Here is a 12232-nt window from a genome sequence, read left to right as displayed (position 1 = left end):
GTGTGCCCAAGGCCATGCAGCTGATGCTGGGACTGAGGCACTGACACTAGAGAGCCTCCCCATCTGGGCTCCTTCACCCGCTTTCACTCCAGAGTAGGTGCTGTAGCCTGGCTGGCGTAGCTCAGTGGACTGAGCACGGGCCTGCGGACCAAAGGATCTCGGTTCAATTTCCAGTCAGGACACGTGCCTGGGTTGCAGGCCAGTTCCCAGCAGGGGACGCATGACAGGCAACCACACATTGATATTTCTCTCCTTCTTTCCTTCCCTTCCCCTCTAAAGATAAACAAAATCTTAAAAAAAAAAAAAGTAGGTGCTCTGTAAAGAGACAGAAGTTATATTGTGTGCGCCTCCCCCATTACCACCGTCCCCGGCGCCAGGATGGCCGGGCACCAGATCTCCATTCTCACCGACTCCTACCGGCCCATTCAGCTTCCCCGGAGCCACCAGAAAAGGAATATGCAGCCTTAAAAAGGAAGGCTATTCTATCATCAAAGTGAAAGGGTAACCGACTATATAGGGGAACATATTTGCCAAGGATACATTGGATGAGGTTTGATCTCCAAAATATATAAACAACTCATACAACTCAACATATTTAAATCCAATTTAAAAAAATGGGCAAAGGACTTGAACAGACTCTTCTCCAGCGAGGACATACAGAGGACACAGGGACATAGGAAAGGATGTTCAGCATCGCTAGCCATCAGAGAGATGAAAATTAAAACCACAATGAAATACCACTTCACATTGGTGAGAATGGCCATCATAAACAAATCAGTAAACGATGCTGGCGAGGCTGTGGAGAAAGGGGAGCCCTAGTGCACTGTTGGTGGGAATGCAGACTGGTGCAGCCACTGTGGAAGACAGTATGGAATTCCCTCAAGAAACTAAAAATGGAACTATCTTTTGTGCCAGTCAACCCACTGCTGGGAATATACCCTAAGAATCCTGAAACACCGATTCAAAAGCCTCTTTAGAGGGGATCCAAATGACTCCACTCACATGTTTCCCTAGAAGTCAATTTCATGCAGACAGGAAGCAAAATGATGAGCCCCAGGAGCTAGGGATGGGGGAATGGGGTTTCTGTTTAATGGGGTGCAGTTTGGGAAGGTGGAAAAGTTCTGGAGGTGATAGTGGTGAGGGTTTTACAACAATGTGAATGTACTAAATACCACTGAATTGTGCCATTTAAATCAGGGGTGTCAAAGTCATTTTCACCGGGGCCACATCAGCCTCGCGGTTGTCTTCAAAGGGCCAAATGTAATTTCAACTCCTCAACAGTTAAGGCATAGTTACATTTATACAGTCCTAAAATTATTTCCGCCCTTTGAAGGCAACCGTGAATGTGATGTGGCCCCCCACTGAAAATGAGTTTGACACCCCGATTTAAATGCTAAGCTTTACGTATTATTTTCTACTTACAAAAATCAATCACATCATGCCATCTCCCTACTGACTGCAATGAATTGCCACCCTTGCTGGCTCTGAGACCTTGAGCAAACCCTTCTGTCCTGACCTCATCTATAAAGTGGAAGCAAAGCGACGGGCCTGCCTCAGGCGGCTGTGTGGTTCGCTTAACACACCAGCGCTGGATGTACCACGCACTAGGGCACACTTTCCTGTTAGGGACTGGCTGCTGCGTCTGCCCTTTGCCTCTCTGCCCTCGGCCTAGGGCTCGCTCTGGATTTTAGCAAGGCCAGCTCCTTCCCATCTTTCAGCTCAAAGTCACTATCTCATCCCTTCAGTGTCTGTCTCGACCAGGGACATCCTCGTTTATTTACTTTGCGTGGTCGCACTAGAACTTAAGTTGCATGAAAGGTGGGCCGGGTCTGCTCCCTCTCAGAACGCAGGCCTGCAGCAGGGTCCCTGACACGAGGCAGTGAATGAATGATACGTGATGTCTGCATGCACCCTGAGGTCTGTTTCGAGCCGACATAGCGCACCGCAGAGGAGCGGCAGCTACTGGGCCAGGTGGCTTGGTTCTGCGGCGTGAGTGTAATGAGCAAGTCGTCCAGCTCACTGGGTCGGTCTAGGCAAGAGTGCTGCCGACCCCACCTGATACGCCTCCGTCCTTGCAGCGAGGAACCAAATCTGCGCAGCCTCAGTGGTGCCCACGAGCAACCGCCGCAGCTGGGAGCACGCTTCCAGCACTTCCGGACGCCGTGCACCATGGGATTTATAGTTTGACGGCTTCTTTGGCCGTTTTCCAAAGGGATGCGTCAGAGACGCGGCGGTCGCACTGCATATTGGGAGTTTGGACCCCTCCACCCCCACCCCCCGCCCACCACCACCCCGTGGCCCGCGTGGCAATCCGGAAGCCCTGGAGAAACCATCCATTCGGGCTAGCGCCCCCGTCGTTCTGCCGCCGCAGGGGTTTCGGGGGACATTCGCCCCACACTGTATAAGAAGGCGGTCCCGGAACCGCCTTTCGCCTTTCCTAGGTCGGCTGAGTGCCTGGACCGCACGGGATAGAAGCCCAGGTCCTGATTGACCCAGCGCGCCGTGACGTCACTTATACGCGCCACTACGGGCACGGCGCGTAGGCCCCGGAGGCTTCTGGGTAGCGGATTACCCCCGCCCCCCGCGCCGGCGCTTTCCTTTCCCCGCTCGTCGCCGCCGCGATCGCACGCGTGAGGTCTGTTCGTCGTCGCCGAGTGAGTGGAACGGCCCGTGCAGGCCCCGGGCCGGGCGGAGGCTTTCGGGGGATGGTTGGGCGCGGAGCAGGGCTCAGGGTGGGCCTCGGTGGGGTCCCGCGGGCCTGTCCGTGTGCTGTGGCCGCGCCCGGCCTGGGGTGTGGGCCGGAGGCTTCCGGGTGACGCTACGGTCCTGTCCTTCAGGATGCGCTACGTTGCCTCCTATCTCCTGGCCGCCCTCGGGGGCAATTCCTCCCCTAGCGCCAAGGACATCAAGAAGATCCTGGACAGCGTGGGTATCGAAGCGGAGGACGACCGGCTCAACAAGGTACGTGCCCCGCCGGACCCCGACCCACCGGGTACGCGGCACTGTGGGGTCACACTCCTACTTACACAATTGTTCTCCGGGGGTTTTGGGGGGCTGTGCCTTTTGGGAACCTTAATACAGCCTCAAGGAAGCAGAAGCACATGTGGGCAGAGCTCGGCCAGCATGGTGTTCGTAGAAGCTCAATGCAATTTTCGTGTGACTTAAATTGCTTCAATTAAGTGTCATTGACTAAGAACCGTGAAGAGGGAGGTCTGTTTTAAAGCCATTTGTTTTCACCCCACTTAAAATGTTAGTTTGACACGGAGCAGGTATAAAATTAGGTGGTGTGGGGCCCACTGGTAGCTCAGCTCCGAGAACCCACGTGTGAGTGGCAGCTAGTGTGCGTGCGGTGAATGCAGGGCCCTGCCCCGCCTTCAGAAGGTGAAGCTCAGGTGGGACCTCGTAACTGCTGGTGTTGGCTTTCTACCATAGGTCATCAGTGAGCTGAACGGAAAGAACATCGAAGACGTCATCGCCCAAGGTGAGATGGGGCGGGGGTCTTGTTTGCACGGTCCATCCTAATCCCTGCGGGTCAGCGGTGGCCTGCCAGGCTTCGCTTGTGGACCAGAGCACCTTAGGAGCCACGCTCAGAGAAGTGAGCACAGCATCTGTGGGCTCACATGCGGGCGCCTCCAGACACTCGGAGGGAGGGGCGCTAGGGGGCGCCCTCGCTCCCCGGGCCTGGCTGCCCTTCCCCGTGGTAGGGGAACCAGGCCTTTGTAAACAAGGCTCTCTGTGTGCTCTGTGTAAGGGGTGTGGGTTGCCAGCGTGACCACAGGTTCCTGCCCCTTCCACTGAGCAGACTGCTTTTTGGTGACATCAGGCTGGGGTGGATGGGACTTGATTAGAAGTCGAGCTGTTGGGGCAGCGGTTCCTGTCTCTGGGCGGCTCAGTGAGCAGCCTCCTCTGAGCTTAGTGTTGGGAATACACGTCTGGACACGGACAGCAGACTAGAGACCCCTGCCTGGATATAGACATGTTCGTCCAGCTTAACCCCAGCGTGGGGGCTATGGCTCAGCTCCCAGCTTCTTGTGGATCAGTTCCTAGAAACCAAGTTCCCAGATCCGGAGTTGTGGGGGACGGGTGTGGCAGAGCCTCCTGTCTGTGGGAACCACACCCCCTCTCCACGCCAACCCCTGACCCAGCACTGGCCCTTGGTGAGGGGACCCAGTTTGTTCCCTGGGCAGGCCGTCTGTTCGCTCTTTAAGGGGTGTTCTGGCTGAGTGCTCACCCTGGCTTCCCTCCCCTCCCTCTTCCCATCTCTTAGGTATTGGCAAGCTGGCCAGTGTCCCCACTGGTGCGGCTGTAGCTGTCTCTGCCGCCCCAGGGTCTGCAGCTCCTGCTGCCGGCTCTGCCCCAGCTGCAGGTGAGTGGGGGCTCAGGCAGCTGCTGCTGTGGGTGCGCTGGGTGTCGGGGAGCCTGGCCAGCCCCGAGGGCCTTGCTCACCCACTGTGGCCTTCCCCACAGCAGAGGAGAAGAAGGACGAGAAGAAGGAGGAGTCGGAGGAATCGGATGACGACATGGGCTTTGGCTTGTTCGATTAGAGTCCTGTCCCCACAAATAAAACCCTTTTTATGTACCTCTTGAAGGCCTCTGAGTGTGCATCAGAGCCTGGCCTCAGTGCCGGGCAGGTGTGGGGCTCCCGGGGAGGAGGGCTACTTTGGGGCGCCTCTCAAGGAAGGGGCCTGGTGCAGAGCAACATGGGGCAGGGTGTGCTTCCTGGTCTTGGGTGTTGCCCAGCTTTGAGTTCAGGGAGGACCCAGGCCCTCTTCTTGAGTGCTTTCCTGGCTCCTGTGGGTTTTTCGGGCAGTGTCGCCTGCGGGGAACACCCAGGAAGCCTCTGGAGACGATGGGTAGGACAGTTGGGTAGAGCTTCTTCCCGATGCACCAAGGTTGTGGGTTTGATTCCCCCTCACAGCACATGTGAGACTCTGTGAAGGCACGAGTATGTGGAACAAATCAACGTTTATCTGTCTCCCTTTAAAATCAAAGCAACAGTTGGTGGTCTCTGTCACTCTGAGGGTTTGTGGGTAGGTGTGCTCACTGAGTCCTTTTTGGGGTGGGCTCTGGCCTGGAGTGCGGCTCTGCAGCTGTTTGCAGTCTCCTGGGCCTGCTGCCTCTGCTCACCAAAACCAGGGTACCCAGTAGACACCTGACTGCCCCATCCTGGGGCTCTGGGTCGGCAGCGGGCCGGGTATGTGCGCCTTGTGTGTGAAGGGCCTCCCCCTGTTGGCTGGAGCTGGGGGGACGGGGGTGGGGGCAGGGAGTAATGAGTAGAACATATTGGGGGGTGAGGGAAGGAAGGCAGAGGAGTGCACCTAGGGTGAGACCTAGGCATTGGAGGAGGAGGTAGAGGCCATGCTCCTGGGTAGGTGGAACATAGGGTCCCAGAACTTAACATCACTGTACAGGACCTAGTACATGTCCAGTGGCATGTTCTGTGAAGGGGCAAGTTGCGTGTGTGTTGGGATGTTATACAGAGAAGTGGACCCAGCGCCCAGGGCAGAGCTCTCAACACTACTCTAAGACCTTGAAGAGAAGGGCCCTGTCTGGGCCAGAGGACACTGGAGGGTGGAGGCGAACCGGCTTGGCACAGCTTTTGTGCACCAAATGCCAGGGGTTCCAGGAAAGGCCGCCCTGTTCCTGGATCCAGAGCTGATGGTCCCGGGGGCCTGGAGGGAGGGATGTGTACTCAAAACAGTTCAACTCTGGTGTGGAAATGAGGGCAGAGGCCTCGCTGCACTGGGACAGTGCCACCCCCAAGGCCTCGTTGTCCCAGCAAAGCAGGTGGGGCCAGGACCCAGCCTCTCCTTGGAGCAGGTTGGTGGAGGGCCTTCAGTCCCTGGCTGGGCCTGCACTGCCCAGCTCCCCTCTTGCTCACTCTGGTGAACTCCTGGACTTCCCAGGCTGCCTCTGGGGCTCTGCCCCATCCCCACTGTGCCACATCCTTTGCTGCCTCCCCATTCCTGCCGCCTCCAGCAGCATCCCCAGGGACTCTGTCCCTGGGAGCCCAGACTATCCTGATGGGGGACACTTTCCGCACTGTACCTGCACCCACGGCATGGGGGCGGGGGCAGGTGGGGGTGGCTGTGCAGAGAGGCCAAGGCTGTGAGTCAGATTCATTGGTTCACTCAGTGAGACCCCGCCCCCTTCCCCGTATCCCAGCACCAGGCCCGTTCCCTCTTCTCTGTCCCTCCACCCTGGTTGTTTGCAAATAGTGTGTGGCAGCCTGCGTGGGTGTCCCTGTGTCCTTCCTACATTAACTGCACCCACATACCCTGTCACCCCCATTTCCTCCTCATTTTGAATTTATATCAACATCTGCTCCCCTCCTTCCCCAGTAGGTCTGGGGCTGGGTTGACTGTTCCCTGCTCTTTCTTGTGCTCACTATGGGTGGGCACCTCAAAACTGGTTGAGGACTGGACTGCGTGATTCAATAGCCACGTCCTGGGGAGGCCCCGCTCTGACTTCAGGGCCTGGCTACAGTCCCAGCACTAGCCGGGCCCCGAGCTGAGGCCCCACTCGGGGAGGGACTACTCTGAGAAGAGAGGCACACGTGGCCTCCCCTGGGCCCCAACACAGATGAGCCCGGGTATGAGGTGCAAGGATGGCACTGGACCTCAACCAGGCCAGGCCTGCTGCACACGCCGTCCAAAAGAATGCGGAACAGGGACGGAGCGTGACGTCACCCAGTACTCCACCTGCTGGGGCAGTTAGCAGGGGTGGGGCAGAGTCTGAGTCATACCCAAGTAGACAGCACAACCTGGGGGGCCAGGGTAGGACGCAGGTAGAACCCAGGTTCGTGCCCGGGTGCGAGGGGCCGCGTGTGTGCCGGGCAGTGCTGGGACGCAGACTGCGGGTATGGCCCCCAGAGCTGGAGTTAGCTCTTTCGGTTGTGATTCGCATCCGGCCCTGGGTGTTTATGGGTCGGTCTGTGGATGAGTGGTGGGTCCTGGGAGTTCCTGGTCTGCGGAGTGGGTATTGTAGATGGACCACGAGGGAGTAGGCAGCGGCTGCCCAAAAACCAAGGCCCTCCCCTCGCCAGTGCCAGGTTTGTAGAGGCTCCCAGGCTCCCAAACTCCAGGGGACCTGGGCCTGAGCTCGCTCCTCCCAACACGCTTAGGCCACTGTGTATCCCCTCCTGCTGCCCACGATGGGGGGCTGGGGAGCGGCAGGAGGCTGTATCTTTGGCCAGGTCCCGGGTGTCTGAGGTTCAGGGCCCAGCGGCCCCTACAGCGGTGGAAGGGGTTCCAGGTCTGGGGGCGGGGACTTCAGGGGCAGGGCACAGCCGTTCCCCGCGCGCTCTTATTGGGCCGCGCGTGCTTGCCCCGCCCCACGCCGGCCCTGCCCACCTACTTCTAAAAACACCGTCTTCGCTGTCGGGAGCAGCGTTGCCGCCGCCACCGGCGGAGACCCCGAGCGAGAGTGACTGCTGAGGGGCGGCCGACCCAGAGCGAGCGGCGAACAAACAGCGCACAGCGAGGCCGGCCACCGTGAAGCTACTCCGGCTGGCGGGCCGTCGCGATGTTTCCCAAGGAAGCGACGTTCCCCCGGGAGACGACTTGGAACATCTCATTCGCGGGCTGTGGTTTCCTCGGCGTCTACCACATTGGAGTGGCCTCCTGCCTCCGAGAACACGCGCCCTTCCTGGTAGCCAACGCCACTCACATCTATGGCGCCTCGGCCGGGGCGCTCACGGCCACGGCACTGGTCACTGGGGCCTGCTTAGGTGAGCGGGGCCTGCGGGCGGGGCCAGGCGGATGTTCATGCGCACAACGCCCCTCGGTCCAGGGCCTGGAAGCCGGGTTTAGGCCCGGGGCGCAATCCCGACCCAGGCGGTGGACCGGATCCTGGGGGCGGGGGCGGGGACTAGCTTGTTTTGCTCCCAGGGTACCCTGGCCCAGCGTGCTTCAGGGGCCGGAGGCTGGGCTCTGGAGCAGAAGTTGGGGGCGGGCAGGGGAATCAGACGCTTTTTCATTGGAAAGAGAAACTAACTCCTGGGCGGGACGGTAAGACTAGGGGGAGGGGCCTAAACTGACGCTTCTCCCATCCCGGGCATGGTGCCTGGACTAGGTGCTAGCGGTCACTGTGTCCTGGGGCTATGGCATTCCCGCCTGCCGTGGCCTTGGGGCCTGGTGTGAGGGTGGCCTCTTAGAGCACGTGTGGGCGGTGTGTCCTGATGCTTCCAAAGGGCCCCGGAGCAGGAGTCAGGCAGGTCAGGCCCGATCATGGCAAGCTCTCTTCCACCCTCTCCCACCCTCTCCATCCTTTGCGGGCCTGGGTTCCCAGCTGTGCCCCCCACCTCTGTTTTGGCCCCTCCCACGGGGCAGCAGGTGTTTCTCTCCAGCCCGTAGTTGGAGAGCAGCGTCTGAGTGTGCGGGAAGGAGCCCTCTGCTTTCCCTCGCTGCCTGCCGGTCTCGAGCTGTGTTTACAGCACAGAGAGTACTCAGGGAACCTGGGAATGCTGCCCAGACCCCAGCCTCCTATGGCAGCCAAGGTGACAGAGGGGTCATCAGTGTCCCTCCCAGCAGGAGCCAGTGCAAGGTTCTTCCTGCCTCCTTCCTGTGACTTTGCCCTGAGAGGCGCAGGTCGGAGCTTGGCCCTAATTCTTGGGAAGGGGATCCACCACTGTGGCCCTGACCCCCCCAGCCCCCCCAGGTGCTCTCAGTCCCCATGCTGGCCTCAGGACATACCTAGGTCTCTGGTACCCAGGGAGGACATGGCTCCACGGCACCTGCCCCACCCCACTCCCAAGAAACCTCTTTCTTATGTGTGGTATTGGGCAGCTGGAGCCCCCACAGCTTGGCAGGTGCTGGCCCTACATGGCCCACTCCTGATCTGGGCAGTGGGACACAGTTGTGCTTTCCAGAAATGTGGGACCCCTCTGTTTCCAGCCTCATGCTGCTGCCAGGCCTGTGGGACCCCTGGGCTGCACTGGGCTTTACGGGTCTGGATCTGGCCAAGTGGGTAAAGGCTGAGGTTGGTCAGAGTTGAGCCTCTGCCGGCCCCCTTCCCGGGCTGAGTGCCACGGGAGGCCCAGTCCGGTGACTCATGGGTCAGAGCTGACTGTTGGGAAACACTGGGCAGAGGGCAGGCCTGGCCCCAGCCGGCCAGCCCCACTGTCTGCTGTTCCAGGGGTGGCAGCCTGCCTCTCTCCAGGCCCAGGTGGCCAAAGTCCCAATTGTGGGCCAGCCCCCCACAGTGGACACTGAGATTCCTCCAGGGTGGATGGGGTGCCGTGAGTCAATGTGCCCCGGGACCCTGGGCGTGCAGCCGTAGGGGTGTGCTGAGCCCAGGACTGCTGGCCCCTGACCCTTGGCCTTTCCGCCCCAGGTGAGGCTGGTGCCAACATCATCGAGGTGTCTAAGGAAGCCCGGAAGCGGTTCCTGGGCCCGCTGCACCCTTCCTTCAACCTGGTGAAGACCATCCGTGGCTGCCTGGTGAAAATCCTGCCTGATGACAGCTACGAGCGCGCCAGCGGGCGCCTGGGCATCTCCCTGACCCGCGTCTCCGATGGCAAGAACGTCATCATATACCACTTCAACTCCAAGGAGGAGCTCATCCAGGTGGGCTCTGGTGGGGTTGTGTGGGGGCACAGCTGCACCTGGGAGCCCCGCTCACCCTGCCTCTTCCTCTGCACCACAGGCCAACGTCTGTAGCACCTTCATCCCCGTGTACTGCGGCCTCATCCCCCCGACCTTCCGCAGCGTGGTGAGCACCCCTGGGCACCGTTCCTGGGTGACCGCCGTGGGCTGTGGGACGGGGGGGGTGACCGCAGTCTGTCCCCTCGCCCCTCGGCCTGCCTCTGCCTGTTGCCTCACTTCCCCCAGAGTTGCTCAAGAACCAGGCCAGCCCTGTGGCCACGTGCTCTTCCTGTCGCTGTCCCCCGCCCCCATCTGGCTATCTCTCAGTGCCCAGGCGGGCCCGTGTCCAGTGCCTAGTGGGTAAAAGGCCCAAACAAAACAGCCACTGGGTGGGGCCACCTGGTGGGGGCCAGCTCACCCTGCAGTCCCCGTGCCATGTGACTGGGTGTCCCTGCCGCCTCAGCGCTATGTGGATGGAGGCATCTCCGACAACCTGCCACTCTACGAGCTCAAGAACACCATCACGGTGTCCCCCTTCTCGGGCGAGAGCGACATCTGCCCACAGGACAGCTCCACTAGCATCCACGAGCTCCGGGTGACCAACACGAGCATCCAGTTCAACCTGCGCAACCTCTACCGCCTCTCCAAGGCCCTGTTCCCGCCCGAGCCCCTGGTGAGCCCTGCTCGGGGGCCGAGGCCTTCCCTGGCCTGCCACTGGGGGAGAAAGCTGCCCATCTGACCTCCCCGAGTGACAGGGGTGGGGTGGGGATCTGGACAAGCTCTCCTGAGGATGGGGAAGAAGCCTGTGGCCTGCATCTCTCCCCCTGGGGGCAGCAGGGTCTCCCGCCTCTGTGCAGCCTGGATCCGTCCTGGGTCTGCCAGCTTAGTGGTGGGCAGGGGGCGGGGACTGCAGGAACGCCAGGAACCAGGGGCAGAGCAGGGCGCGTGTCTGACTCTCAGCTCCCGCACCCCCGTGCCCTCGCCCCAGGTGCTGCGGGAGATGTGCAAGCAGGGTTACCGGGACGGCCTGCGCTTCCTGCGGAGAAACGGTGCGTGGGCCCGGGGTGGGGGTGGGGCTCTGCGTCCCCGCCCCTCCCTCCCCTGGGCTGACCACTGGTGTTTGGTCCTCTCCACCCAGGCCTGCTGAACCGGCCCAACCCCCTGCTGGCGCTGCCCCCTGCCCGCCCCCCTGTCCGCCAGGATGAGCGCGAGGACGAGGTGGCAGCAGAACGGGCTCGAGTAGCGGGCCACCTGCAGCCACCGGGGGAGGACCCCATCCTGGAGCATCTGCCTGCCCGGCTGAATGAGGGTGTGTGGAGGGGGGTGCACAGCTGCCTCCGGGGTGTGGGGCCTGCTCCCCTTGGGGCGCTAGGTGAGGGGCGGGCGGATGTGTGAGGAGGACACAACGCTCCCTCCTGCACCCCGCCCACAGCACTGCTGGAGGCCTGCGTGGAGCCCAAGGACCTGCTGACCACGCTCTCCAACATGCTGCCCGTGCGTCTGGCCACGGCTATGATGGTGCCGTACACTCTGCCCCTGGAGAGTGCTGTGTCCTTCACCATCCGGTATGGGCCGGGGAGACGGGAGGAGCTCTGGACCCGACTTTGGGGTCACCCATGAGGGCCGGTCACCCGGGGGAGAGAGAGCAGTGTCGGGGAGAGGGGAGCTGTGAAGATGTGGGGGCACAGACAGAGCCAAGAGCGGGGGTGTGGGCACGGGGGTGGGCCCTAGCCCTGAGGCCACGCCTCCTGCCCCAGCTTGCTGGAGTGGCTGCCAGACGTCCCAGAGGACATCCGGTGGATGAAGGAGCAGACAGGGAGCATCTGCCAGTACCTGATGATGCGCGCCAAGAGGAAGCTGGGCAGCCACCTGCCCTCCAGGTGAGCCCCTGATGGCCATGCTCGGGCGGGCACAGCCTCACCACAGCAGCCCCCACACTAAAGCCCGCGCTCCGGCCCGCAGGCTGTCGGAGCAGATGGAGCTGCGCCGCGCCCAGTCGCTGCCCTCCGTGCCGCTGTCCTGTGCTGCCTATTATGAGGCGCTGCCGGGCTGGATGCGCAACAACCTCTCCCTGGCAGACGCACTGGCCAAGTGGGAGGAGTGCCAGCGCCAGCTGCTGCTCGGCCTCTTCTGTACCAACGTGGCCTTCCCGCCGGATGCGCTGCGCATGCGCCCCACCTGTCCCAGCGCTGCGTCCCCGCAGCACCCTCCCGGCTTGCCCCCTTGCTGAGCGCCTTCCCAGCTCCCTGGGTCCTAGTGTTGAGGGCCAAGCCCCCCAGCTTCCCTGCTACTTGGGGGGGGGGATGCCCTGGGGCTGGCTGAGACCCTCCTCCCTGGCCCCTCCATTGCCGGTGGAGTGAGGAATGGGGACCCTGGGGGCTGCGAGAAGGGTCTTTGCTATCAACTCCTCCACCAACCACTCACTAGCTGCACTGAGTCCGCAGAGGGCCCCTCACCTGTGCCTCAGTTTCCCCTCCCAGGCCTAGCGCGGCAGGGCTGGGGCCCTGCAGGGGGCAGTGGTCACTGCCCCTAGGAACTTTGTAGCTGCTCCTCCCTCTGCAGTGTTCACATGTTACCGAAGAAGGTGTGTGAAGCGTTATTTATTTTTCCTGAAGCAGATGTAATAAATGCCATGCTCAGTCCTCGCG

At 61.2% G+C, this 12232-nt stretch overlaps 2 protein-coding genes and 1 non-coding gene across 4 annotated transcripts; all 3 read left to right on the top strand.

Annotated features, from left to right (window-relative positions):
• Window positions 1–2544: 2544 nt before the first annotated feature.
• RPLP2 (ribosomal protein lateral stalk subunit P2) lies at window positions 2545–4579 on the top strand. Of its 2 annotated transcripts, none has more exons than XM_037163106.2 (5): window positions 2545–2654; window positions 2838–2961; window positions 3433–3481; window positions 4268–4366; window positions 4471–4579. In XM_037163106.2, exons 2-5 carry the CDS (start codon window positions 2839–2841, stop codon window positions 4542–4544), a joined length of 345 nt encoding a protein of 114 aa, XP_037019001.1. In that variant the 5' UTR covers window positions 2545–2654; window position 2838; the 3' UTR covers window positions 4545–4579. The 2 variants fall into 2 exon arrangements, with proteins under 2 accessions (XP_037019001.1, XP_037019000.1); XM_037163105.2 differs by having other exon boundaries at window positions 4468–4579.
• Window positions 3510–3642, top strand: LOC119062228 (small nucleolar RNA SNORA52). Its single transcript, XR_005084943.2, has one exon. It is a non-coding gene; the product is annotated as a small nucleolar RNA SNORA52 (small nucleolar RNA).
• Window positions 4580–7367: 2788 nt separating the features above from the next.
• PNPLA2 (patatin like phospholipase domain containing 2) lies at window positions 7368–12226 on the top strand. The gene is made up of 9 exons (XM_037163054.2): window positions 7368–7729; window positions 9334–9566; window positions 9646–9711; window positions 10048–10257; window positions 10573–10633; window positions 10723–10893; window positions 11017–11149; window positions 11342–11464; window positions 11547–12226. Exons 1-9 carry the CDS (start codon window positions 7525–7527, stop codon window positions 11812–11814), a joined length of 1470 nt encoding a protein of 489 aa, XP_037018949.2. The 5' UTR covers window positions 7368–7524; the 3' UTR covers window positions 11815–12226.
• The last annotated feature ends 6 nt before the right edge of the window (window positions 12227–12232 follow it).

The sequence above is a fragment of the Artibeus jamaicensis genome, unplaced genomic scaffold (assembly GCF_021234435.1).
Source record: "Artibeus jamaicensis isolate MK-2021 breed Jamaican fruit bat unplaced genomic scaffold, CSHL_Jam_final scaffold_537, whole genome shotgun sequence".
NCBI lineage: Eukaryota > Metazoa > Chordata > Mammalia > Chiroptera > Phyllostomidae > Artibeus > Artibeus jamaicensis.
This window is presented reverse-complemented; position numbering and strand designations above follow the sequence as displayed.

What these genes read in the sequence shown, in the direction of transcription:
- RPLP2 (XM_037163105.2), top strand. Translation starts at nt 2,839, where the DNA reads ATGCGCTACGTTGCCTCCTATCTCCTGGCCGCCCTCGGGGGCAATTCC. An exon ending in CGAAGACGTCATCGCCCAAG is followed by an intron (nt 3,482 to 4,267) that starts GTGAGATGGGGC and finishes CCCATCTCTTAG; the next exon opens with GTATTGGCAAGCTGGCCAGT. An exon ending in CGGCTCTGCCCCAGCTGCAG is followed by an intron (nt 4,367 to 4,467) that starts GTGAGTGGGGGC and finishes CCTTCCCCACAG; the next exon opens with CAGAGGAGAAGAAGGACGAG.
- PNPLA2 (XM_037163054.2), top strand. Translation starts at nt 7,525, where the DNA reads ATGTTTCCCAAGGAAGCGACGTTCCCCCGGGAGACGACTTGGAACATC. An exon ending in GCGCTTCCTGCGGAGAAACG is followed by an intron (nt 10,634 to 10,722) that starts GTGCGTGGGCCC and finishes CTCTCCACCCAG; the next exon opens with GCCTGCTGAACCGGCCCAAC. An exon ending in GGCAGCCACCTGCCCTCCAG is followed by an intron (nt 11,465 to 11,546) that starts GTGAGCCCCTGA and finishes TCCGGCCCGCAG; the next exon opens with GCTGTCGGAGCAGATGGAGC.